Source organism: Hemicordylus capensis, chromosome 5 (assembly GCF_027244095.1).
Source record: "Hemicordylus capensis ecotype Gifberg chromosome 5, rHemCap1.1.pri, whole genome shotgun sequence".
Lineage (NCBI taxonomy): Eukaryota > Metazoa > Chordata > Lepidosauria > Squamata > Cordylidae > Hemicordylus > Hemicordylus capensis.
Genome location: NC_069661.1, coordinates 18,582,911 through 18,610,108, shown reverse-complemented (window position 1 = coordinate 18,610,108; position 27,198 = coordinate 18,582,911). Strand labels below are relative to the sequence as shown.

At 47.4% G+C, this 27,198-nt stretch overlaps 1 protein-coding gene across 1 annotated transcript; it reads left to right on the top strand.

The window, feature by feature from the left end:
* Nucleotides 1-899: 899 nt before the first annotated feature.
* LOC128325882 (placenta-specific gene 8 protein-like) lies at nt 900-27,198 on the top strand. The gene is made up of 6 exons (XM_053251731.1): nt 900-1,008; nt 6,212-6,251; nt 16,873-16,998; nt 19,578-19,702; nt 25,131-25,239; nt 26,964-27,198. The coding sequence occupies exons 3-5, from the start codon at nt 16,908-16,910 to the stop codon at nt 25,233-25,235; spliced, it is 321 nt and encodes a 106-aa protein (XP_053107706.1). The 5' UTR covers nt 900-1,008; nt 6,212-6,251; nt 16,873-16,907; the 3' UTR covers nt 25,236-25,239; nt 26,964-27,198.

Here is a 27,198-nt window from a genome sequence, read left to right as displayed (position 1 = left end):
ACTGGTACTCAGAGGTACTCACATTTTAAAAAACAACAACTTGTGAACACATACACATGCACATCCCTTAGAGGGAATGTTGCTCTGAGCAAATTATTATTCAATTAAAGGGGGGGGGGGGGAAACCTTTGGTTTACAGGAACGTATGGGTGTGGCAGCTCCAACTGAGCTCCATAAACTAAGAAAATTTGATGGCCCTTGATGTTCACTCCCTGAAGGCATGAGATCTGATATCCAGTCTGAGATCTTGTTTTGGCCTACAAAATCATAAGCATGGCAACCCAATTTGGCTAGGTCCTCCATGCTCAAATGCACTACCTGTGTAGGCTGGTGGCAACAGCAAAAGCTGGGGATTAGTGTTACAGCAATGTTTAAGAAGAATTTCCCACCAAAATTTCCCTGTGGTCTGCAGCTCATTCCCAGCGGTGGCTGGGAATGAGCTGCAGACCACTGTGCAGCCCTTCTGGGTGCCGGCCATGCCCCTGCATGTGGTGTCACACACAGGGGCATGGCCAACACCTAGAAAGGCCCATGGAGACCTCTGTAACTCATCCTTAGCTGGCACTTCATTGCTGGCTGGGTGTCTTCTTCTTTCTCTTCCTCGCTCATAGCAAGGGAAAGAAAGAAGAAAATACCCAGCCGGCAATGAAGCACCAGCTGAGAATGAGCTGCAGAGGTCTGCGTGGGCCCTTCCAGGTGCTGGCCACACCCCCTGTGTGTGATGTCACACAGGAGGTGTGTCACACAGGGTGTGGCTGGTGTGCATGCACTGTACATGTGTACAAAGGATCTGCCTATGGGGTCTCCAGGGAGGGGGGTGAACACAGACCTACCCTCCCCTAGCTATGCCTCTGATGACAGCCTAAAACAAAATAAGTCCAGCTTTACATTAAAATATCATCAGATGGCCATGGAGACCTGTGCTGGACCTGTTACCATACAGCGAATCCTGGAGCAATTACTAGTAGCTGGGTTCTTGCTCTATGGACCAAAGGACCAGAAAACTATGTAAGAAAACCCATCAAAAGCACAACATTGGGGAAAGGAGAATGAAATATTAGTTATTTATTCACCACCCATCTGAAAATGGCTGAGGATGGTTCACATTAAAAAACAACAACACAACAATTTAAAATATTGACATAGATCTCATTAAAAAACATTAAAACCATTTAAATACTATTACAAGCCAAGCTTTAAAAGTAGGTATTTACGGCTTTCTTTGAAGAGCTGGTCTTGTGGTAGCAAGCATGACTTGTCCCTGTAGCTAAGCAGGATCCACCCTGGTTGCATATGAATGGGAGACTTGATGTGTGAGCACTATAAGATATTCCCCTTAGAGGATAGAGCCGCTTTGTGAAGAGCTTCTAGATTGGGCTGAGAGAGATTCCTGCCTGCAACCTTGGAGAAGCCACTGCCAGTCTGTGAAGACAATACTGAGCTAGATAGACCAATGGTCTGACTCAGTATATGGCAGCTTCCTATGTTCTTCCTATGTTCCTATGGTAGACCTCTTATTCCTATGGGGAGTCCATTCCACAATCCAGAGGTGGCTACTTAGAAGGCCCAAGTTTCCACCCGATGAACTGGTAGCACCTGGAGATGAACCTCTTCTGATGATCTTAATGAGTGTTGGGGATCTTGCAGAAAAAAGCACTTTCAGATAACCAATAACTATGCCATTCAGGGCTTTAAAAGTAATAACTAGCACTTTATGTTTTCTCCAGAAACATATCTGCAGCTAGTGCAGATGTTTAAAATCAGATGTGGTATATTCTCTCTCAGTTACCTCAGAGGCTGGTCTGGCAGCTGCATTTTGGATTAACTGAAGTTTCTGGACTATGTACAAAGGAAGCTCCACATAGCGTGCGCTGAAGTAGTCAAGCATGGAGGTTACCAGTTGATGCACCACTGTTCTGAGGTCATTCTCTTCAAGGAATGGATGTAGCTGTCATATCAGCCAGAGTTTATATTTATTTATTATTTATTTAATGAATGTGTATACCGCCCACTACCAATTCTAGGCGGTTTACAGCATAAAGTTCTCTTGGCCATAGCCTTAACCTGAGTCACCATGGTGAGTCCAGGGTCCAAGAGCACTCCCAAACTGTTTACCTGGGAAACTGGGAATTGACAGAGGAAGTGTGACTCTGTTGGTCCTTTTGGACCTCTTGGCGGCTTTCAATACTATCAACCATAGTATCCTTCTGGAGCGTCTGAGGGGGTTAGGAGTGAGAGGCACTGCTCTGCAGTGGTTCCATTCCAGCCTCTCAGGCAGGCTCCAGATGGCGTCCCTCACAACTTTTATATGGTGTCCCTTAGGGCTCCTTATTGTCTCCGATGTTGTTTAACATCTACATGAAACCGCTGAGAGAGATCATCAGGAGATTTGGTGCAGGGTGCTATCAGTATGCTGATGACACCCAAATCTATTTCTCCATGTCAGCATCATCAGGAGAGGGCATAATCTTCCTAAATGCCTGCCTGGAGGCGGTAATGGGCTGAATGAGGGATAACAAACTGAGACTGAATCCAGACAAGATGGAGGTAGTCATTGTGTGTGGTCGAAACTTGAGAGACGATCTTGATCTGCCTGTTCTGGATGTGGTCACACTTCCCCAGAAGGAACAGGTACGCAGTCTAGGGGTTTCTGGATCCAAGTCTCTCCCTGGTGTCCCAGGTTGAGGCATCGGCCATAGGTGCCTTCTAGCAGCTTCGGCTGATACACCAGCTGCACCTGTTTCTTGAGACAGACGACCTCAAAACAGTGGTACATCTGCTGGTAACCTCCAGACTGGATTACTGCGATGCGCTCTATGTGGGGCTGCCCTTATATGTAGTCCAGAAACTACAGTTGGTCCAGAATGTGGCAGCCAGATGGGTAATCTAGGAGAGACCATATTACTCCCGTATTGAACGAATTACACTAGCTGCCGTTATGTTTCTGGGCAAAATACAAGGTGCTGGTCATAACCTATAAAGCCCTAAACAGCTTGGACCCTGGGTATTTAAGAGAACATCTTCTTTGCCATGAACCCCACCGCCCATTGAGATCATCAGGAGTGGTCCGTCTGCATTTTCCACCGGCTCATCTGGCGGCTACTCAGGAATGGGCCTTCTCCGTTGCTGCCCTGAGGCTTTGAAATGCACACCCTAGTAAAATAAGAGCCTCCCCATCTCTGACAATTTTTAAAAAGTATTTAAAGACACATCTGTTCACCCAGGCTTTTAACTGATATTGTTTTGATTATTTTAATGTTGTTTTTAGAATATATTTTTAAAAAAATTAAATTGTTGTGTTTTAAATTTCTTGTTTTTGTTTTTAACTAATATTTTACCTTTTTAAAAAAATCTTCTTGTAAACCACCCAGAAATGTAAGTTTGGGGCGGTATTAAAATGTGTTAAATAAGTAAGTAAGTAAGTAAATAAATACCTGTTCTGTCTGGGGAAGTGGAACATCATCCAGAACATGAAGTTCTTCAGATTAGAAGGATGTCAATGGAGGTGCTCATCCACAAAGAGCACCTCCATCTTATTTGGATTCAGCTTCAATTTATTATCCCTCATCCAGCCCATTACTGCCTATAGGCAGACATTTAGGGAGATAATGCCATTGCTTGCTAATGATCACAGAGAGATACATTGGATGTCATCAGCACATTAACACCCAGCACCAAATCTCTTGATAACCTCACTCAGCGGTTTTGTGTAGATATTAATAAGCATTGGTGACAGAATGAAACCATGAGGAACTCTTTATAATAGCTACCCTTTTGAAAAGCAACTGTCACCAAGTGCCACCATCTGGAATCTGCCCAAGAGACAGGAGTAGAGCCACTGCAAAGCAGTGCCTCCTATCCCCTAAATCTCTCAGGCGCCCCAGAAGGATACCATGGTTGATGGTTCTGAAAGCCATTGAGAGATCCAAAGGAACCAACAGAGTCACACCCCCTCTGTCAGTTCCTTGGTGAAGATTATCTAATCTATCAGACTGACCAAGGCTGTCTTAACCCCATAGTCCTAAAGCCCTAAAGCTCACAGGGACTTCGGGGTAAATCTGGCTGATATTTGAACGCACACCATTCCGGAGGAGATGCAAACTAAAAGCCCTGTGTGGAAAAGCTCCTGGCATTACAGAGGAGTATGGTTAGATTCTGTGCATAGTTGGGACTGCTCCCCAAGTCCTAAGAGCTGAAAGGGCAGCCAGAAGGGAGAACAGTTATTAAGTTACTGGTTTCCCATCTCCTGTAACAGCTTGCTGAGCTCCTGGCAAATCTGTTGCCCACCACTACTGTAATAGCCACCCCAACCTTGCTGAACACGTCCCCACTCTCCCCTGAAAAAGAGCACCCAGACACATTCTTGTAACCAGCCTGGTTCAACCCACTAGAGCAGGGGTTCCTAACCTATGGAACACCAGATATTGCTGAACTACAATTCCCATCATCCCCAGATTGGAGATGATGGGAGGAGAGGAGAGCTGGTCTTGTGGTAGCAAGCATGACTTGTCCTCATAGCTAAGCAGGGTCTGCCCTGGTTGCATATGAATGGGAGACTCAATGTGTGAGCACTGCAAGATATTCCCCTCAGGGGATGAAGCCGCTCTGAGAAGAGCAGAAGGTTCCAAGTTCCCTCTCTGGCTTCTCCAAGATAGGGCTGAGAGAGATTCCTGCCTGCAACCTTGGAGAAGCCGCTGCCAGTCTGTGAAGACAATACTGAGCTAGATAGACCAATGGTCTGACTCAGTATATGGCAGTTTCCTATGTTCCTATGATGATGGGACCATCATCCACAGATCATCCTCAGCCACAATTTATTGTGGCTAAGGATGATGGGAGTTGTAGTTCAGCAAGTACCACTCATTGAGAACCCCTGCACTAGAGCAGAGGACTTCTTTAGATCTATCCACAAAGGGGCAAGGAATCCAGCCTCAAAATTCCCCCCTTAATCCCCTTACACAGAAGGGCAGAGCAAACACAAACCTCTAACTGAAGTTCCCCTACAGTTAGAACCAAGCGGATATTACTTCCCTTTCCCTAACAACAAACATAACAACCTCTCAGACCTCAATTCCACATCAAAGGCCGATCACCAAAGGCTCCCCTCCCCCTTTGGTGGTCAGAATCAGTGGTCACCTACAGGCAGAGGTGCACCTAGGTAATTCTGGAGCCTGGACCTAAAGGCCTTTGGGTTGGGGCGGGGGCTTGCCTGCAAATTAAGCATAATTATGCTCAGCAGGGTAACCAAATGACCCAGGACAGACTAAACAGGATTGGGTGGCCCCCAGGGGCTGTGGAGGCCCTGGACTTCGGCCCCGAAGTCCAGAGGTAAGCACGCTTCTGTCTACAGGCAGCCTGCACATCAGGAACCACACCAGTGGCTGAAGAATTCCACAGCTCACGTGAGCTCAGGAACTTTGCTAGTGTAAAACCCACCACTGCAATTCATCAGGACAATCAGGAGAAGACTGAAAACAGCTGAGAGAGTTTCAGCAGATCTTCTTGCAATCAGGGTGTGGGGAAATTATTATTAACTTGGGGCGATCACTATTCGCTACTAGGATTCTACTGGAGTATGGTCAATCTCCCCAAAGCAGAAGAGCAGTAAGATTATAACTAGACTGTCCTCAACTAATTGTCTTATAGACCCACAGAAAAATGCCCAGACAGAATTATTGAGTTAATGATAGAAAAGTACTTTATTATGCTTACCACAGGTCAAGATTAATACAATCATTTTCAGCTAGCTGAGGTGACCAGGCCTTGGAGATTTAATGCAGAGTTTTCTCTGCAGAACTGGTAACAACCCCCAAACTTGCCCGAGTATGCTTATACCCAATTTTCCACAATGAAATCTCACATTACCCTTGACCTATACTTGTTTGTTGGAAAATTCATTGGCTAGAACCTTTTAAACAGATTTTTTAAAGTCTATGAAGATGCATTTTTTCACCCAAGCTTTTTGTAGTGAAAATTTGTTTTAAATTTAAATTGTTTCAATGGTTTAATTTTTGTTTTAATTTGTTTAAAGTTGTTGTATACCTCCCAGAGATCTAAGTTTGGGGCAATATACAAATATAATAAAATAAAATAAATAACCCTTATTGCTTAACCTTTAGTTTCACCTCAGTTTCCCAAGTGATTATCCAAACCTGATACGTGTGTGCCAGCTATGCATGTAATTGTGGGTTTTTGTTTTCTGTACATGCAGAGAACATCTTTTGATGTAGAGGATGAATATTGCTTTTGTGGTAAGTCGTATGCTTCCTGAACACACCTATCTTGATACAGGATTGAGCTGAAAGTTGTGAACTTAGGCCTTTTGCTGAGAGAAGAGCTTAAGAAGAATCATGAAACTATTTCCTTTCATGTAGAAAATAGGACTTTAACAGGCAGTGGAACTTACGAACTAACCTTTCACTGAAAGTTACCTTATAGTTTAGAGGTTATATTTCCTGAAGCCTGGTTATTTTGCTCAAGCCAAGCCAAGCTAATATCTTACCTATATTCTATATCTTACCTATAATCTATTATTACTTATCTATTAATACTAATACTGTGTTTTATTAATACGTAAAAATTCCTGACTAAACCATTCTGCAAGGGCCAATGGAAGAGCAGGGCAGGCTTCAATTACTCTTGTAGTTCAAGCTGGGAAGATTTAGATGGAAAGTCTTTAGCCACTCACCGTGCCCGCTGGTCCTCCCCACTGCTTCTGGCATGCCTCCATCCTTTTAAGATGAAGTACTCAACGTCCCACCTCTCCAAGTTTACATAAAAAGGAAATTTCCATTCAGCAGGAAAACCTCTGAAGCTAATGCTTTAAACATTATATGAGGTGTGACACTGCTTTGGAAAAAAAAAATTTTTTTTTGCTTAGAAATACATTATTGTATACTGTATGCTGAAGCAAGCTTGTGACACAGCTGAAATTATGAAGTTATACAAGCTGTTTGGGGAAGGGAAGATAAGGAACAGGGAAGTTGGGTTGGCCAGATTATGCATCCAGCCAACAAGAAGACATTCTTTCCTAGACTTCTTGGAAACAGGGGCACCCTTCAGACCAGACTTCTGGGTGGAGGTCCGGTCCGGTTCCCCACACCCCTGGCCCCCCCAAATCCTCCCTTAAATGTTGCAGGTAGCTGCACTGCCACCTGCTACCAGCCTGCACCACACCAGACGGCCAAGCATGACTGGGAGGATGCATGGTTGATCAGTCTGCCAGCAGTAGAAGAAAGGAGCTGCCGACAACAACAAAGCTCTCCAGGGCCTGTCACAAGAAGGGGCCGCGGTGGTAACCAACAGCCACCCGTCATTTACAGAATGATCTTGGCCAGGCATGTGCTACCTCTCCTGGGCCCTCTTCCTGTTGCCTCTGCTTGAGGCTTGCCTCGGTGGCCTCTAGTTTCAGGAAGGGGAGGGCAGAGCAGCTACAAGCCGCTGCCATGCAAGCCCCTCAGCCAGCATCAGGGACTGTAGATGAGGGAGCCGCCTGCCTTGGGCCAATCCAAGAGAGGCAGCTTGTAACAGTTCTGCCTGCCCCTTCCTAGAAGTAGAGGCTGTCGAGGCAAGCCCCGAGCCAAGGCAGCAGGAAGAGGGCCCAGGAGAAGCAGTGCATACCTGGCCATGATCGTGCAAATGCCAGGTGGCATGGCTGCAGGTTCCTGGGGGTTTCCCGGAGCCTCTTTGTCTCATGGCAGAAAAATCCTGCAGGGAAGAAGGGAGGGGCTGGCCCACTGCTGCTGCATTTTGTTTGTGCGTGGTCCTGGAATTAAACGCAGCGAGCTTTGGAAAGAGGAGGCCCTTCTCCGAGTATCTGTTGTGGGGCTCCGGAAACCTTTTTCTGGCAGTCAGTATACTTGGGCTTGAAGCTGGGAGCTTTTGCCTTTAAAAAATGAACCCTTATGTGCAGGTCAGTGGGAAGTATCTTATTCATTCCCCCCCCCCTTAAAAAATACCCCCACAAAAGGTTTCCCGCTTCCCCTGAGCATTCAGCTAATTTAAGTGCCAGGACTGTCCATGAAAAATGTGATATGTACAGGTCAGTGGGAAGCAGGGGTGGAGCCACCATTGGGCCAACGGGTTCAAAGAACCCGGGCCGGTGTCCAATCAGGGGCCGCGAGAGTGGCCCCAACATGCCCCCCACATCTGACGTCAGACGCGGGGGTGGTAGTTTAGCTCCCGAGTGGGGGCCGCGCGGCCCCTTCAGGAGCTAAACTCTCTGCAAAGGCAGGGAAGAGTCGCTCCTGGCTGCGCGCTGCAAATGCAGCACCAGCCTAACTAGCTCCTGAAGGGGCCACGCGGCCCCTTCAGGAGCTAAGACTGGCGCTGCCTTCACAACGCAGCCCAGGAGGGGCTCTTCCTGCAGGGAAGAGCCGCTCCTGGGCTGTGCTGCGAAGGCAGCTCCAGCCTTCGTTTAACTGCCTAAGGGGCCGCGCGGCCCCTTCAGCAGTTAAACTGCAAGCAACTCCCGAACGGAGCCTCAAGGCTATCCCCTGCGTCTGACGTCAGACGCGGGGGGTGGGGCTATCGGGGCGCCCGCTGCGGCCACACACGGGCCGCCGGCGGGCTGGCTACGGCCCTGGTGGGAAGTATCTGATTCAGATTTTTTTTTCTAAAAATACACACACACACATACACACAAAAGTTTACAGCTTCCTCTGAGCATGTTCTGGTGTAAAAAAAATAGTGCACTGCAGCTTATCTTGTGCTGTCAGGGTCCCGCAAAAGGCCTTTATGTCCAGGCTCCAAAATTACCTAAGTGCACCTCTGCTTGCAAAATATGCACATAGTACCCTGTTTTGAACATTGACTGGGAGGATGTGAAATTATTCAGTGTTGAACCAATCAGAGGAGCACAGCTTAAGTTATCTGAACACACTGAAGCTATAAAAGGGGGTCAATAAGAACATCCTGTCTACAAAATGCACTTGTTGACTGAGTGAAGAAAGCATTCGACTCTCCGACAAGTAAGAATCCTGATATTCACTCACTGCCTGGCCATGATTGTTGTGGAGGACAGTTAAGACAGTTAAGACATAAGTTTAGCTTCATAATTTGTTTTTATCAGATTGTTTATACTGTACTTTGTAAAGTTTTAACTGCTTTTACTCTGTTTTATATTACGTTTTGAGTTTTGTACACCGCCTAGTGATGTTTATACCAGGTGGCATAAAAATATGATAAATAACAAATAAATATAAAAATAGAGTTAATTGAATAAGTTAGTTGGTAGCATAATGCATAATAGGCATGTGTGTGTGAGTGGCTGATAAGGAATGAGATGCAGTAATGTTGTGTATTACTGTTGGTGGGTTGATTTATGTAGAATGAACAACAACAACAACATAGGAACATAGGAAACTGCCATATACTGAGCAGACTATTGGTCTATCTAGCTCAGTATTGTCTTCACAGACTGGCAGCAGCTTCTCCAAGGTTGCAGGCAGGAATCTCTCTCAGCCCTATCTTGGAGAAGCCAGGGAGGGAACTTGAAACCTTCTGCTCTTCCCAGAGCAGCTTCATCCCCTAAGGGGAATATCTTGCAGTGCTCACACATCAAGTCTCCCATTCATATGCAACCAGGGCAGACCCTGCTTAGCTATGAGGACAAGTCATGCTTGCTACCACAAGACCAGCTCTCTTATATTTATATTTATATTATATTTATATACCGCTTTTCAACAAAAGTTTCCAAAGTGGTTTACATAGAGAAATAATAAATAAATAAGATGGATCCCTGTCCCAAAGGGCTCACAATCTAAAAAGAAATGTAAGATAGACACCAGCAACAGCCACTGGAGAGATGCTGTGCTGGAGCTGGATAGGGCCAGTTACTCTCCCCTTGCTAATATAGAGAATCACCATGTTAAAAAGGTGCCTTTTTGCCCAGTTATCTGTTAGAAAGGGGGAAAGGAAAACCTGTGACATTGTACTTGTCAGACTCACATTTGATCTGAGTCATGTTAGAGCTACTGAGTAACTCCTTCATCTTAGGTGGAAGGTTCTGGTTCTGGTCAGAGGTCCCTGGAAGAGGTCTTGAATCTCAGATTTTGGAATCCCTGGGCCTCGCATTCTAAATCCCCCCCCCTTTCTCCAGAATCCATTGTTGGATCCCTTGGCCCAGTACTCTTTGGCTCCTTGACTATTTCCTTCCCTTAACCTTGAATGTGACGACGACGACAACAACAAAGCAGCTCTGTGGTACCCAGGTGTGTACTAAGCTCAACTGGGGTGTTAGGGCTGCAATCTAGTGCCCATTTGAACTGGAGAGCAACAGGAGTCTGCATTCCAGATGCGCTATGTGAGCAGACCACAGAACAATTGTGATAAAGTTGTTATGAATATACCATGATGCCATTTCAACAACGCAGAGGTGTTCCAACAAGTCACAAATTAAATATTTCCTTATCTAATTCAGTTTGTAACCATCTAGCTGGATGACATTCTGATCTACCCCAGGGGCCCTTTAGTACACACCTGGCCTGTAAGCACGATCCAGCAGTGCCTGCAGGAACACCATCTTGCAGCAAAACATGAAAAATTTGCCTTTGAACTGACCTTAATAGACTTCCTAGGCCACAGGATTATATCAACAGGAATTATTATATTTTCCATCTCTTCCCTTTACAAACCTCAAACATACTTGCTATACTCAATGCTGGTGTTTCCTCCGTAATTATTTATTTTTGAGATTTTTTTCAATCAGATTTTCCTCTTATCATCGCCAAAATTCAAGCTCGTATCCTTCTCCTTCTCAAACTTTCTTGCACTCTCAGAGCCGCTGCTTCACAATCTCCATAGTCTGGCTCATTGCAGATCAGGTGTGGTCTGCTCTGGTTTCGCGTCTCCCTTCCAAATAGGTCATGCAGGGTTCCTGTTATTGTTATTTTATACTCTCTTGTGCAGCTTTCTGTTGCTGTGCCCCAATGATATGCTCTCATTTCTCATTATATTCTCTCCTTCATTCCTTTGGTTAATCCTTTGGACTCTCCTATTTCATACATTCCCATCTTAAGTGGTGCAGCAGGGAAATGCTTGACTAACAAGCAGAAAGTTGCCAGTTCGAATCCCCACTGGCACTATATCGGGCAGCAGCGATATAGGAAGATGCTGAAAGGCATCGTCTCATACTGTGTGGGAGGAGGCAATGGTAAACCCCTCCTGTATTCTACCCAAGACAACCACAGGCTCTGTGGGCACCAGGAGCCAAAACTGACTTGAAGGCATACTTTACCTTTATTTCATACATTATTGTAGTATGCCCTCAACTAAGGCTCCCAGGCCTCCCCCAATTTCGTTAGAATGCCTCAAAACCTCTTAAAGAGTGTGTAAGCTAGAGTTCAGGGATGTGGGGGCAGCAAGCTGTTCTGTAAGCCCCAAACCTGAATACTATTGTGGAAGGTGTTTTAGGGGAACAACAATACAGCTGACTGAGGAAGAGGTCATTCCCTGAGTGAAGGAGAGACAGCCTGTATCTTTTCTCCATGCTGTCTGGGGTGCTGGGTCCCCCCCCCTTTGTTGCAAGGGGGTGATCAGCTGCCGTGGGGCAGCAGGGAAACAGCTTGCCTAGCGAGCAAGAGGCTATTAGTTCAAATCCCTGCTGGTGTATTTCCCGGACTGTGTCATTTGAAGTCACCTATATTGGACAGCAGCGATAAAAGGAGGTGCTGAAAGGAATCATCTCATACTGTGCGGGAGGAGGCAATGGTAAACCATTTTTGTATTCTACCAAGAAAATCACATGGGATGTGATCACTAGGAGTCAACACTGACTCAATGGCACAATCTTTCCTTTCCTGAAAGGGGTGGGGCGGAATTGACCCCTCTAGACCCAGTTCTCCCTTCTCTCATTATTTATTTATTTATTTATTTATTTAATAATATTTCTATATCACCTGATATGTACATCTCTAGGCGGTGTACACAATTTGAAAAATTGTACCCCACTTACATCTCTAGGTGGTGTACAAATTTTTGTTTATATAAAGCACCATCTATATACATAGTGCTTTATAATGAATGAGATGACAGGTCCCTGTACTGAGGAATTTTGATTGCCAGGAATCTTGCCATCTCAACACAAAGGAGACCGCAGAGGGAGGTGAAGAAAAGGGAGAGCAACGTAAGCAGGGGAAGATCAGTCTTTTTTTCTTTTCTTTTTTTAATGTACACATTCTGATAGCATGCAATGCAATCCTATGCATATATAACAGCCTACTGTTTAGGCTATTCAGCAGGGTTTACTCTTACATAAGCGTGCATGGGATTGTAGCCTTAGTAATGTACAGGGACTAGGGGATGGTACTAAAGGCTTAAAGGAAAATGTGGTTTTTTAAGGAGAGACTTGAAGGAAGTAAGCTTACAATGTAGTTTACAATCGCATCAGATAATAAACACATCAAGCACACCATACATCAATCAAAACACACTTAAGCAAACAAACAAACATCAGCATCAGACAGAACAAAACCAAATCAATATAAATGGCTTGTGGAGAAAACACAAAGGCATAAGACTAAGTGCTCAGTTGAATCTCCACAGAGAAAGAGATCCAGAGCTGAGGCACCATCACCCAAAAGACCCTTCCCTTTTGTTGGAGACACAGCTCCAGCCGCATTGTCTGTTAGCACCTTCTTTCCCAGTGACCACTATGGACATAAGGAGTAGAGACAGTGAGGAAGGGTCTTCCTCTTTATTTCCCCTCTTGTTGTCCCTCCCTCTGCACTGGCTTTCTCTGTTTGGTAGATTGATTCTTTCAGGGGTCTCTCACTTCCTTTGTCTTCTCTCTCCATTCTCCATTAGCCATGCAGCATCTTTCTCTCCCTCTCTGCTCTGCACTATGAAGACAGAAAGCTCAGGGACACAAGCTTTTCTCTTCAAGTATGTAACTTCCCCAATAAACCTTTCTTGCTTTTGAACCTTTAACATCTATCTCAAGATTATCTTTAATGGGCATGCTGGGAGTTAGGAAGTGGAATCAGAGAGACAAATGTTCCCTGAGAGCACTGGGGGCCACCAATAGAGAAACGGAAGGACATTTCAGTGTTCTGGAGACCTGGACAGCTGTGGCAATGGAAAAGAGGGACATGTGTCTACAGTCAATTACACCGGGAGGGATTCCATATAGGGACCATTACTAAGGGCCAGGGGCGTAGCCACCATTGTGCAAACAGGTTCAAAGAATCTGGGCCATCAATGAAAAGGGCCAAAGCCCCATGGCTCAGGCTCTGGAGGAGCCTAGAGTGAACTCCTCTCTCCTACACCCAGGCTGCCAAGAGCCCAGGCAAACTCTCTGTTGGTTATTTCAGGCAGCGCTGGAGGGAGAGAAAGGGGGAAATGTCTTATCGGGTGGGAGATGCTGCATGAAATAACACGCTGAGAGCTTGCCTGGGCTCTCGGCAGCCCGGGCAGGAGGAGGGAGTTCACTCTGGGCAACTCTGGAGCCCAAGCCACGCCCCCACTCACATGACGGTTATGCACACAGGCATAACTGGAGGGGGTCGCCAAGCGGGGCTGGACCCAGGCCGCTGTTTGGCTGGCTCCACGGCTGCTAGGGGCCTTACCAGCTGGTCTGCCTCTCCAAGCAGCTTCCTTCTGCAGTGGTGCTTCCCCTGACAGCCCACATGTGGCACTGGCGCGGCTCCATTAGACCTGGCCTCTGCACATCCGCAGAGGCCATCTGCATGGTCAGCATGGTGCTACTGACCATGCAAATGGCCTCTGCACATGGACAGAGGCCAGGTGAGTGATGGAACTTTACCGGCGGTCCAGCTGGTAAGGCCCTCTGTCTTTACTGTTAAGGGTGCCGCTCACCACTCACCCCGCTGACATCGCCTCGAACGGCTGCACTGGTTCGCGGTTCAGCCAAACTGCACGAAACTGCTCCTCCAAGGACTGGTCTGAATTCAGACCCGTGCACAAACTGCAGTCCGTGCACACCCCTAAATGTTACCTGGGGAAATTGTCAAAAAATTCGTTCCAATCAGGTGGTAAAAGCCTGACTAAGCCCTCTAACTATGGCTTGCACTCTGATGAGAGAATGATCCATGTGCAAACATTTTGTCCAATGGTGCACACAGTTATGTCCACCACGGGTAAGACCAGAATGGACCATCTCCCGTGAGTCTGTGGTCTTGGAGCGTACTCTGAGGTCTCTGGTAAAAGATAGATCTAACAATAAACCTTCTAGCCTAGCTAGTTAGTTGGTATTTCAACCAAGGGTTTGAAAAATAGAAAACTCCCAGGAGTGAAGTAAGGATGGAGTGTTCCCTATATTTACTTGTCTGACAAGGTGCTGGAAAGCAAAGGATCAATAGTCTCCAGGATGGGTCCCAAAGATTGCACAAATTGGGGCTTTTTGCTAGCCAATTTTATAGGACAGAAAGACACTAAATCAGTGCCTTTCTATGTTAAAATTTAATGGGAATTGTTTTTTGTGTAGAACAATAGAACAATGGGTTCAAAGAGGCTAGACAGAGAGATAAGATTACCTGGGAAGTTAAATGCTGGCTTAGAGGCAAAGTCACATCATACACAAACTCAATTGGTTCTTGGAGATGGTGACCATGTAGGATCTGGGTGCACAAACAGAGACCGAGGGAGACATACTCAGAAAGTTCAATGAGCTTTTTTAATAGAAAGTTGCTCATCAGGATAAAATTCAAACAGGTCATTCAAATTAAAAACATGTTTCCACTTCAAGGTGTAGTGCAATATGTGTGTGCAGTCAGTAATTACAGCTATCTAACAACCTAACAAATCCTAATAAAACATTTAGAAAGAATCAGAGAAAGAAGAAGGGAGGGCTCAGGAGAGGGATGACAGTCATTAGTAGGGAGGAGGGAAGTGGGGAATAGGCTGTGCTGTGCGTTGAATGGGCATCTCACCAGGTTCATGAAGAAAGCTTCAGAGGACTTGTTTGTTGTTGGAGCTTGGAAACGATGCCAGCTTCAGATGGAGGAGAAACGCAGGTGCTGGAGAACAGGAGCCTGGGGTGCAAGCTTCAAGCAGTCAAGCAGGAGGGGGCCGCTGCTCAGAGTGAAGTGGAGAGAGCGAGCACCATGGCTGGGTAGTCTGGACTTCTCACTTGTTGCGGAGGTCATCTACGGTTCCTGTCCATGGAAAGAGTTCCTGTTCTAGCCCCCGTGGCTTGAACAGCAAACTCTGGGATCAAAGATCTGTTGTAGGCAAAACTTGCTAGCAAAGATCTGTTGTGGGCAAAACTTGCTAGCTCTCTGTCCAGTGCGTTCCATTGTTATAGTTGCTTCTTCCTTTTGATGTTCATTCCTGTTATCCTCTGGATATTCTCTTTTAATTATCAAAGTTAGCTTAGGATATTAAGTCAAAACAGGATTTGAGTTCCATCTCCTGTTAGCTGTTTTGGGGAGGAGATTGTTCTATGGAGATTTGCCCAAAGCCAATCTGCATCTCTGAGCTTGCAAATGAGCTTCTTCTCCTGTCCCCAGATTTCTGGCGCCTGGTCCCAGAAGGTGTTAAAAGGTGTTAGCAAAGAAGAATTGAAGTGATAAGTGTGAGACAATGATTGAATCATTCCTAAAGACAGCAATTTGGTGTAACAATACTACTAATTCTACATAGTGGATCTCTCAGAGAAAGAGACAGGATTTTACCCCTTTGGGCAGAGCAGAGCAATCATTAACAAGGATTAACATAGACTTTTTGCAGGAGGAAATGCGAGCTCAGCCTCTAGCTTCTTCCAGAGACATTATCTGATAGTAAGTTAAATTTTAGCATTTGGATAGACCAAGCCTGGCCATTGCATCTCTTTTGAGTACCCATTTCACAAACATTGAAAATACATTGCTGGATTGCCTCTGCCTTCACAAAGCAATTAGCAGAGGCGGTCATGAGACCTGGGTGTCAGGCCAGGTCAGTTCATCTTGAGTACAGGCATTAATCGATCCCTTAATAAAATGGAATCAGACACAGGCCTGATTCCATATAATTCTGGGTTGGTGACTCTGGGTTTATTGCTGGGGTCAGAGTGTCCCCAACATTCGAGCACATCTAGGAAGGGAACTGATCAGTTCTGCTTTTGTATGTAACAGTAGGGAGAAGAGAGACTTGCAGCTTTACAATCATTTTGAATATTCTAAGAGATGTTAAATTAGTACTTTATCAGAGATTCCCAACTTTAGGTTCTCAGTGATGGGCTGTAGTTTCCTCAGTCTTCATACAACAATATCTATGTTGTGATACAACATATGATACTGCAGACTTAGTCTATTTAACACTATTGTACCAGTATTAGAATCCTGGGAACTGTTGTTCTTTGAAAGGTTCTAGCAACTCCAGTAAAGTGCATGTGGGCGCTTGCTAGGATTGTGTCCCATTGTAATGGCAGTCTGATGTGCAAAAACTAAGCAAGTAAGGCCAGGGCAATATCAGCTGCTACATTTCAAAGTGTCAGGCCACAGTTAAGAGCACAGGAGCAAGGCCTGTTGGAAAAGCTGGCAACCCTAGTGTTTCCATACAATGGCCCATGTTGAGAATTGGAACTGCTCCCTCCATTGAACTGGGCACCTCTTGTATGTGAGGAAGCTTCATCTGGGTACATTCTTGCACATATAAGAAAAGGTCAGAGTACATTTATGTTTTTTAAGTGCTGCTAAAAACATAATGTGTGAAATGAAACACATGCATACTATAGTCATGTCATAGTCATAGTCAAACACAGGCATACCATACTCATCAGAGCCAGAGTTGGGTGTATCACCCTGCCCAATGCATAGTTAGTTAAACTTGGATTTGTTCAGGTTCGAAGACTCAAAGAATATTGATCTCTTCAAGATGCACCTTATTCATTGACAATTTCTTTTTTTGTCTCTTCTTTCTATTTGCATCTACCAGTGGCAACTGCTATAAACTACACCCAAGGAGTGGTCATGAGTCAGCCACAACACGTTCTGGTTGTCCAGCCAAACACAAACCATTGGCAGACAGGCTTGTTTGACTGCTGTGATGACTGCGGAGTATGTGAGTGGCCATGAAATGTCTTACTTGGGGATTGTCATATCCTTGTAAAAATGTTAAGTCACTATGGTAACCTAAAGACTTGATGACTGCAATACACTCTATTTCAGGATGGCTTTGTACACAGTCCAGAACATGCAGCTGGTGCAAAACGCGGCAGCCAGGTTGATCTCTGGGTCATCTCAAAAAGACCACATTATTTCTATATGAAAAGAACTACACCATGTAGGACCCTAGGATGAGGCAAACCTGATTGTTAACTTAGCCATTCAGCCTGACCAAAGTTTCAGGCTTTGAAGCCTGTACTAGGCCTCTATAGGGGGGAAAAACCAGGCTTTCTTCTCTGTGAGTTTGTACTGAACTGTAAAACAATAGGAAAGTGACCGGTGTGGTTCAGCATAGGGGTGAGTTCGAACCGGTCCGGCGGCCATTCTAAGGAATGGCCAAACTGCCGGACCGGTTCAGCCCTTGCTGGTCCGCGTCCGGGTGGGGGGTATAAATTTAAGGGCGGGAGGGCTTTCTTACCCCTCCCGCCTCTTCGCCCCCTCCAGCACCCGTATTTAACTGAATAACGGGGCGCTGGAAACCAGCCGCCCCCGCCGCCGCCTCCCCGAGCAGATTTACATGCAAAGGTACCCATACCCCTGCCGCCGCCCGCCCGCCAGCCAGCCCTCCCTCCCTCCCTCCCTCCCAGCTGCCCGCCCGCCCGCCCGAGTCCTTACCCAATGCTTTAGGAGAAAACGAGAGGAGCTACCAAACAGAGCTTCTCTCGTTAGGAAGGCCTCCAGCAGACTGAAGGCGCTTTGTGCGGCGCCAATCGCCGGAGGCCCGGTCTACCCGCCGGGAAAAGGCCGGGTAGACCGGGCCTCCGATCGCCAAGCTGGTCGCCAAGGCTACCTAAAGAGACCATTTCACTCTTATTCTAAAAGAACTACACCGGCTGCCAATTTTTTTCCTGGGCCAGACACAAAGTGCTGGTTATTACCTGCAAAGCTCTAAAGGTCTGGGGGCCAGGGTATTTAAGAGAACGCCTTAGGCTCTGCCACCCTTTGAGATCATCCGAGAAGGTCTGTCTACAGTTGCCACTGGCTCATCTGGTGGCTACTCAGGGTCACACCTGAGTACTCAGCTACCCTGAGGCTTTGGAAAGCACTCCCGATTGGAATAAGAGCTTCCCTATCTCTGACAGCTTTTCAGAGGACCTTGAAGACACACCTGCCTTCACCAGACTCACACAGCATGGCCAGATACATACAGTGGTAGAAGCCCAGCTGGCCAGCAGTGAAGGGGGAGGCTGCAAGCCAGGGGTCTAGGATGCCGGGTTTCCAAGCTGCTCATTAGCAGGGCAGCAGTGGAGTCCAGTCCTGGAAGAAGTAGCGGTAACAAGGAGCTGGAGTTGCTCCAGCAGCCATCTTGAGTTTCCAGAGGAGTCATAAGGGCTTCAGCTGGCAGCAGGTCTCAGGTTTACTAATGATAGCACCTGGGACTGGTTCTAGGGTTGCCCTCAAGGAGACCTCTAACTCCCAAGGAAGCAACTTGTCAGGCTGCCAAGTGAGTGCCATTCTTGCAAGGTAGCCCATGTCAACCTGGTTCCTGGGGGCTTGGAGTCTCATCTCGATCAGACTCCTGGGGGTCTGTCGGGGGTTCAGAGTTGGTTGATAACCCCAGGAAGTGGAGGGCTGTGGATCCTCAAGGTTCTGCATCTATGGGGACTAGGGAGGTGCACGAACCAGCAGATGGCTGGTTTGGCAGTGGCAGGGGTTACCTTTAAGGAGCAGGGAAGGTGCTCTTCCCCCCTCCACATTTCCCCCACCAGTGCTGTGCTCAAAATCGCTGGCACGGGGTAACAGCACATACCCTCTTGTCACCCCGGTCAGCATCAAACTGGAAGTGGGTGGTGTGCGTGCACGTGCACAATGTCCACACATGCACTGGCCACTTCCTGTCTGACACTGACTGGGGCAGCAAAGGGTACGCTGCCACCCCGCACCAGCGATTTTGAGCACAGCGTAGGCAGGGAAAACGTGGGGGGGGAGCACTCTCTCTGCTCCTTAAAGTTAACCCCCCACCACTGAACCAGACAGATCGCCAGACCGGTTCATGCACATCCCTAGTGGGGATTTGGCAGGGACTTCTGTGTTTGCTGTTTCGACAGTGCTGGTGTCTGGGTCTTCCTTGGGGTCCCTGTTGCAGTCCTTCCTGGTTTAGGGCTCTTCTGAGATTGGCCTGGAGTACTTCACCTGCTGGGGCTCTGCTGAGGCTCATTCTAGAGCCTTGTCTGAAGATTCCCCCTGAACCCCATTGGGGACCTCCTCTGAGGACTTCCAGAGGGGCAAGCAGGGAGGAATAGTGGCAGCACCCATTTTAAAAGTGTGTGATTACATTTGGAAATTAGTAGTTGTCTTTTAAATGTTTTCGTTGTTTTAATTTGTATGGGGTATTTTTTTTATTCTGTAAACCGCCTGGAGACAGGAGTTGGAGGCAATATAAAAATACAATTGATCAATAAATAAAAGTGTGCAGATGCTCATAACTGGGGTGAGCTTTTCCTTGTCTCAACTCTGCCCTCTGTCTCTGTCTAGGTTGCTGTGGAATATTTTGCTATGAATGTTTGGGGTGTGAAGTTGCAGGGAACATGGGTGAATGTTGCCTCTGTGGGACAGGCATGGCCATGAGGGCCGTCTACCGGACAAAATACGGGATCCCAGTAAGTTTATTTTCTGTTACTTCTCAGTATTGTTACTGGAATGTTGTCAGCTTCTACAACTTGGTCGCAATGTTTGCATTGCAATTACTCACTGGTTTTTTTTAGGTCGTTCTCATTAGGGATGTGCATGGAACCAGCTGGCCCAGTTCGGTTCGAGTTCGGACTGGACTCAAACCCAACTGGGCCAGTTCGGTCTGGTAGCCCATCAACCTCCCCGCCCCATTCAGTTTGGTTCGGGGGTGTTCGCATATGAGTAAGGTAAAAATTAAAAATGTTTACTTTACTCCCTTCTGGAGAGTTGCTGGAGGCAGCGGGGGGGGGGGTCCATGGAGGTTCCGCCTCTGCCCACCGGCCTTACTTATGCCCCCTCCGGCTGGCTTAGCCAGTTTTTGGCCTTCTCCCGGTGACACTGCGGCCATTTTGGAAGCCGCATACCTGCACAATTGGCCTCTGCATGGCCCAGGCCAAACAGCCGGCCAAACTGGCTGGAGGGTGACATAAGGAAAGCCGGTGTGGGGAGGGGGAACCTCCGTGGACACACACACACCCCCGCCACCTCCAGAAACTCCCCGGAAGAAAGTAAGGTTAAAATAAAATTAACACCAAAACATTCACAACCTCCATGAACATTCGGGGGGTGTTCGGTCCGGGGTCAGACCGAACAGGGGGGTGGTTTGGTTCGACCCCAGAATTTGACGTTGAACTGGCTCAACGTCGAGTCAGTTTGCACCTCTCTAGTTCTCATGTCCCGCCCTACCTGGGTGGGGCAGCACTAGCCCGGGCAGGGCTGGTTTTGAGAACCTCCAGGATTGGTCCCAGGTTTTTTACCCAGGCTAAAAGTGAGGGAGGAGAGTGTCCATGAGCTCCCCTCCCACTGCAGCCCCAGTCAGCTGGAAGGAGTGGCCCAGAAGTGAGGAATCCCCCAATGCACCATGCTGCTTGTGCAGTGCATTGTGTGGTACTGCTGGTTGTGTGGGTGTGCAGCACTGTGGAGCCTAGGAGCAGCATCGATCATGGGGGCAAAGACAGGTAAGCTCCTGCATTCCCGCCAGCCCTCCCCAGCCCCTGTCAAAAAGGCTGTGTGAATGATCTTGCTATCTCTGATTCAACCATATTGGTCCAGCACTGTTGCTAGAGGCTCAAGTGGCCTCTGTGGCTAGGAGTGCCTTTGAGCCACAGCTTCGGCTGATAGGCGTATCAGCCAAGCCAACTGCGATCGTACCTGGACAGAGATCATTTAGCCACAGTAACTTATGCTATGGTAACCTCTCATTAGATTACTGCAATGCATTCATTGCATTGTACAGGGGCGTAACGAGGCTGGACCCAGAGACAAAATTTTAAAATGGGCCCCTCGCTGATACCCTTTGGTCAAACTGCTGGTACGAGGCAAGCCCCATTAAAATGAATGGAGTTTTCAAGGAGGCAGCTGTTCGAGACCTCAGTCGACTCTCGAATGAAGGTATGCAGGAGAGGATGTTACAGGGCAATGCCTGTGTGTGTTTACTTAACACTGAAGTCTCCATGGGACTTCCTCTCGAGTAAGCGTGCATAGGATTGCAGCCTTTGTCTTGCAAACTCTTCGCCAGAAGAAAGAGTCTTCTCTCCCCACCCCCACCTCTCATTGCCTTGGCCCTGCTGCGCTACTCTCTCTCTCGGGTGATCGCTGGGGAATTTCCCGTGACCCAGACTCGGGCTCCTGTTCAGCCTTCTCAGAAGGCAGAACCTTTCTTGGAGCGAGCGGGGTTAGCAACTGGTGGTGACGAGAAAAGAAAGCCCTTGTAAACCTTTTGTCTCGGTCTCGTCCCTACCTCCAAATGCAAAAATGTTGCACGGAAAAAAAGAAGAGGGGGGAACCCCACATTGGTGGTTTTTCTACGTCATGGGAAGGGGCGGGGGAGAGAATGACCTCTGTGCAAAATGAGAATTGTATTTTTAAACGGGATGATTTGTAGTTTCAGAGCTCGAGGGAGAGGTTTACGTGTGGAGGAGCAGGGCAACAGAGAAAGAGGCGTGTTTGCAATGGGCAAGTGTAGAGTGTGAGGACGCTTCCTCAGTACTGTCTAAGACACAGCTCCCCGATGTTGACGGCGGCGGCAGCAGTTGCTCCCCCCCGCCCCCGCACGCACTTTCCAAGGCAGAAAGGGAAGCCGAGGCGCACAAGCGGTTGGAGGTTTCCCTTGCGGGTGGGCTGCGGTTATATGTGCCGCTGGTGGAATCGGGGGGTTGCCATGCTTTACCTGGGAGTAAATCCTATTCAGCTCCCTTTCCAAGCCCCCCATGCAGAGAATTGGGGCTGCAGCAGCTGCGATCCTGGGTGCATGTTTTATTGGGGAGAACGCCATATGATGCAGGCGGGTGGCGGTTGTCGGGCGGGGAGAAGTGGGGCATGCCCAAGCCAGTGGGCAGAGAAGCAGCTGAGCCACCGGAGGGGGGGGGGCAGGCGGGGGGAACTTGGGACAGTCAGACTAAGCGAACAGAACACAGTGTCAGTCAGCTAACTAACCTGAGGGTTCCTGAGCCTCTTGCTGCTCCATGTTGTCGTGTAAGTGTTAAGTCAGTAACACGAGTGAGTCTGCTTGCTTGCTAGATAGATTGGCGGGTAGGGCACAAACGAATAACGGCAGCGACCTCTTCCTTCCTTGCTTGGCGGCACGTGTTAGGCAGCAGCAGCAGAGCTGATTATGCGCCTTTCTGGGTCACGTGCTGCGCGAAGGAGGAGGAGCCCACGGCCACAACTAGGAAAAGGGTGGGGGGCGGACGGAGGCAGCAGGCAGGAAATACGGCGCTCCCCGGAGCCGGAACAAAGGCAGAATTTTTTTTTTTAACTCATTCAAGAAAGCTGGGGCCAGCGCTGGGTGGGGGAGGCACGTGACATGTCTCTCGGGGGGCCCCTAAGCTGGGGGGCCCCGAGACAACTGTCTCCCCTTGCCCGATCATAGTTACGCACCTGGCATTGTACATGGGGCTGCCTTTGAAAATGGTCCGGGAACTGCAGCTGGTACAAAATAGGGCTGCAAGATTACTAAGTGGGACTGGACGATTTATTTTATTTTATTTTATTTTATTTATCTATCTATCAAATTTATTTGCTGCCCCAAACTTCCATCTCTGGGCGGCTTAAAGGTGAAGTGTGCTGTCAAGTCGGTTTCGACTCCTGGCGCCCACAGAGCCCTGTGGCTTTATTTTGGTAGAATACGGGAGGAGTTTACCATTGCCTCTTCCCACGCAGTATGAGATTATGCCTTTCAACGTCTTCCTGTATTGCTGCTGCCCAGTATAGTACCAGCGGGGATTCAAACTGGCAACCTTCTTCTTGTTAGTCAAGCATTTCCCTGCTGCACCACTTAAGATGGGAATGTATGACATAGAAGAGGCCAAAGGATAATGTTAAACTACAATTAAATTAAAAAGCTTGGGTGAAAAGGTAAGTCTTTAAGGACTTTTTAAAAAGTTGTCAGAGATGGGGAGGCTCTCATCTCGACAGGGAGTGCATTCCAGAGTCTGTCCAGATGATTTCAGTGGGTGGTGGGGCTCATAGCAAAGTTCTCTTAAATACCCAGGGGCTAAGCTGTTTAGGGCTTTATAGATTACTAGCTGGCCCTGGTGCAGAGCACCTGTGCCTCTAGTTCCCCCCCCCCAGCTCTCCCACATTCCCACCCCCCGCTGCCTGCATGCCCGTCTGCCGCAGTTTTCTCTCCCCCCCCCCACTCAGAGGCAGCGGCTCAGAGGAGAAGGGGCGAAGATGCAAGGGTGAAGGCAGAGCCCCCACCACTGCTGTCAATAAGTCAGTCTCCGTTTCTTGCTTATGCCTGCCTCCCTTCTCCCTCCCTGCCTCCACCTGCCAATCAGTGTCAGCCAGCAGCGCCATGGCCAACAACCTTCTCCTCAGTCGGGTGGCAGGCGCGAGGAAGGGCCAGACCCTGCTGTGGCACAGGAATCCTCGGCAGCCTTGGTGGCTCCCTGCTGGCAGCGCTCCCTGCTGGCCCTCCTCTTCCTTTTCTCACTCTCCTTGTCCTTCCTCTACTTCATGCAGAAGTGTACTTCACCCCCCACCGCTGCCCATCCACCCCTGCTTTCTTTCCCCCATCACCTGCCCGCCCCCACTTTCTTTCCCCCCTGTCCACCCTCCCTGCTTTCTTCCCCCCGCCCATCCCCACTTTCATTTTCCCCCACTCACTCGCCTGCCCACGTTTCCCCCCCGCCCGCATGCTCACCCACCACAACCACCACCATTTTCTCCCGCTGCTGCTGCTTTCACCTCCCCATCCCAGCAGCTTGCTCACGAACTCTCGCGAGAGCTGCCACAAATGGGATTAGCGACGGGGTACAACTCAACGAAATATAGATAGATAGATAGATAGATAGATAGATAGATAGATAGATAGATAAGCAGCACCTTGTATTTTGTCTGGAAACTAATTGGTAGCCAGTGCAGCTCTTTTAATATAGGAATAATATGGTCTCTTTGAGATGACCCAGAGACCAACCTGGCTGCTACATTCTGTACCAGTTGTAGTTTCTGGACTACGTACAAAGGCAACCTCAGTAACCTCCAGGCATTACAACAGTCAAGCCTGGAGGTTACCAGAATATGTACCACCGTTCTGAGGTCGTGCATCTCAAGAAATAGACACAGTTGGCGTATCAGCCGAAGCTGATAGAAAGTACCTCTGGCCACCACCTCAACCTGGGATACCAGGGAATGGTGTGGCTCCAGAAGCACTCCCAGGCTGCACATCTGTTCCTTCTGGGGAAGTCTGACCACATCCAGAACGGGCAGATCAAAATCATCTCCTGACCCTGCACAATAAGTACCCCCATCTTATCTGGATTCAGTCTCAGTTTGTTATCCCTCATCCAGCTAAATACCGCCTCCAAGCAGGCATTTAGGGAGGTTATGCCATTGCCTGATTATGTTGACATGGAGAAATCGATTCAAGTCATCAGCATACTGATAACACCCAGCACCGGATCTCCTGGTGATTTCTCCCAGCGGTTTCCAGCGGTTACATCCCTAGTAGCACACATTTCCTTTCAGTCCTTGTATTGTCACCCATAATGATTCTGTAGAGGACTCTGGTCCTCCTAGGTTTTCTAGCTTGTTGGATTCCATCCCTTCTTTAATATACAGTAGATTCTTTAATATACAGTGCTACTCCACCCCGAATCTGTCCCTCCCTGTCCTTTCTGAAGAGTTTGTATCCAGGAATAACAGTGTCCCACTGGTTCTCACCATTCTACCAGGTTTCTGTTCTGCCCAATATATCTGTGTTGCATTAGCTCACCCATCTTGATTGGGGTCATTTGTCCCATGCCATTTTCTTACCAAAAGTGCCCCTTAAGTGGCTATTTACAGCAAATCTCTTTATGTGTGTATTTTTCCTCTCTAAACATTATAATCTCTCTCCTTTCCCCCTTCAAATAGGGATCCCTTGTTAATGATTGTTGCACTGTCCTGTGGTGCCCTGCTTGTGCCCTTTGCCAGCTGAAGAGAGACATCAAAAAAAGGCGACAAATGGGAACCTTCTAGGAAGGTAAGTGGTTGTGCTCTCCATGCTTAATGGTTGGGGAAACAATCATAGAAACATGGGATACCAAACTAAAATTGCAGTATGGTGTTAATCACAGGCATGCTCAGAGTGTCAGCAATGGGGGTACATGAGAACATAAGAACAGCCCTGCTGGATCAGGCCCAAGAACCCTCTAGTCCTGTATCCTGTTCCACACAGTGGCCCACCAGATGCCCCTGGAAGCCTACAGCAGGAGTTGAGGGCATGCCCTCTCTCCTGCTGTTACTCCCCTGCAATTGGTACTCAGGGGTACTCACATTTTAAAAAACAACAACTTGGGAACACATACACATGCACATCCCTTAGAGGGAACGTTGCTCTGAGGCATCCTAAATAAATAAATCCTGCCTTTGAGGCTGGAGGTGGCCTATAGCCCTCTGACTAGTAGCTGTCGATAGATCTCTCATCCAAGAAGTTATCCAAGCCCCTCTTAAAGCCATCCAGGTTGTTGGCTGTCACCACATCTTGTGGCAGAGAATTCCACAAGTTGATTATGCGTGGTGTGAAAAAATATTCCGTTTGCTGGTCATAAATTTCCCGGCAGTCAATTTCATGGGATGATCCCTGGTTCTAGTGTTATGGGAGAGGGAGAAGAATTTCTCTCTATCCACTTTCTCCACACCATGCATGATTTTATAGACCTCTATCATGTCTCCCCACAGTCATCTTTTTTCTAAACTAATTAGCCCCAGGAGTTGTAGCCTTGCCTCATGAGAAAGGTGCTCTAGGCCCCTGATCATCTTGGTTGCCCTTTTCTGCACCTGCTCCATCACAGAGTATTTAAAAGATGACTTTACTGGGCCAGATCTTAGAGAGAGTCTATTGTACTTTTCACTGTGTCCTTCAGAAGATAATGGGAGTGCAAATGCCTATATGCACTCTTGTTCTTATAATTTCTCATAATTTGGTGGCAAAACACCTAAGTGCAAACTCTAAAATGATCCAAATTAAATCACACTATGAGCGTTTTCCAGACTAGACCCTACAACGGGGTCAGGACGAATCTCAGAAATCCTATACTTGGGGACCCTGTGGAGGTGAGGGCAAAATCTGTCCTTCCACCCCTGATACAGTCTGGACTGGCCCTTGCTGAAAAAAATGCAGCTGGTCTAGTGGGGTGGCTAAATGGCAAAAAATAAGTTGAATTGTAGAGTTTGTGACAGAAGCATGAGATTTATGCAGAGTGTATTGTAGTTAACTATGTGTAGTTAAACTACACATTGCACAGAAATGTGGGTAGCAAACCCTCACTGAATGGTCTAGGGCAAGCAGCTTTTGGAAGGGGTAACTTACAGCAGGAAAATGACAAGAGTGCTTAACCCTTTCCCTGCCCACCACTTTCCCATTACAACTTCCCATTACAACCTTCTCTCTCAACTTTCCCATTACAACCTTCTCTCTCCTGCAGGGTTCCAGACATACCTTTTCCCTCACCAACATGCATCTAGAAAACATGCTGGGGAGAGTTGAACACACTAGCTCCTAAACCTGCTTTTCTTTTAATAAAGATTTTTTAAATGACCATCAGGTTTTTGTTTGTAATGCGTAGTTTTGGCCTGGTGCTTGCTTATTTATTTTAACATTTGTTGTCACACTATTCTGCCACAGAGACTCTCATTGCAACTTACAGCAAAGCAAAGCCTCCCAAAAGTGCTCTAAATGTTTTTTCTCCTCTCTCTTTCTTTCAGATTTGTTTGCATTCAGCATCTGGCTGCTGTAGAGCTCTAATGCTTCATCATCATCTTTCATAATCAAGCAAAGCATCATTTTCAGCAATATACCATAAGCTTGTTCTTCAGGAACTGATTCAGTTGATATTATTACAGGAATACAGTTTCTTCTTCTTGACTATGTAGTTTTGTTATTGGAAATTTGTTTTAAAATTCTGAAATTTGCGTCAAAAATAAAAGGTAACTTGAGGCA

Bases quoted from the DNA above. Each gene is read 5' to 3' on its own strand.
- LOC128325882 (XM_053251731.1), top strand. From the start codon at position 16,908: ATGAGTCAGCCACAACACGTTCTGGTTGTCCAGCCAAACACAAACCAT. The intron at 16,999-19,577 runs GTGAGTGGCCAT...GTCTCTGTCTAG, and splicing joins CTGTGATGACTGCGGAGTAT to GTTGCTGTGGAATATTTTGC. The intron at 19,703-25,130 runs GTAAGTTTATTT...CCCTTCAAATAG, and splicing joins GGACAAAATACGGGATCCCA to GGATCCCTTGTTAATGATTG.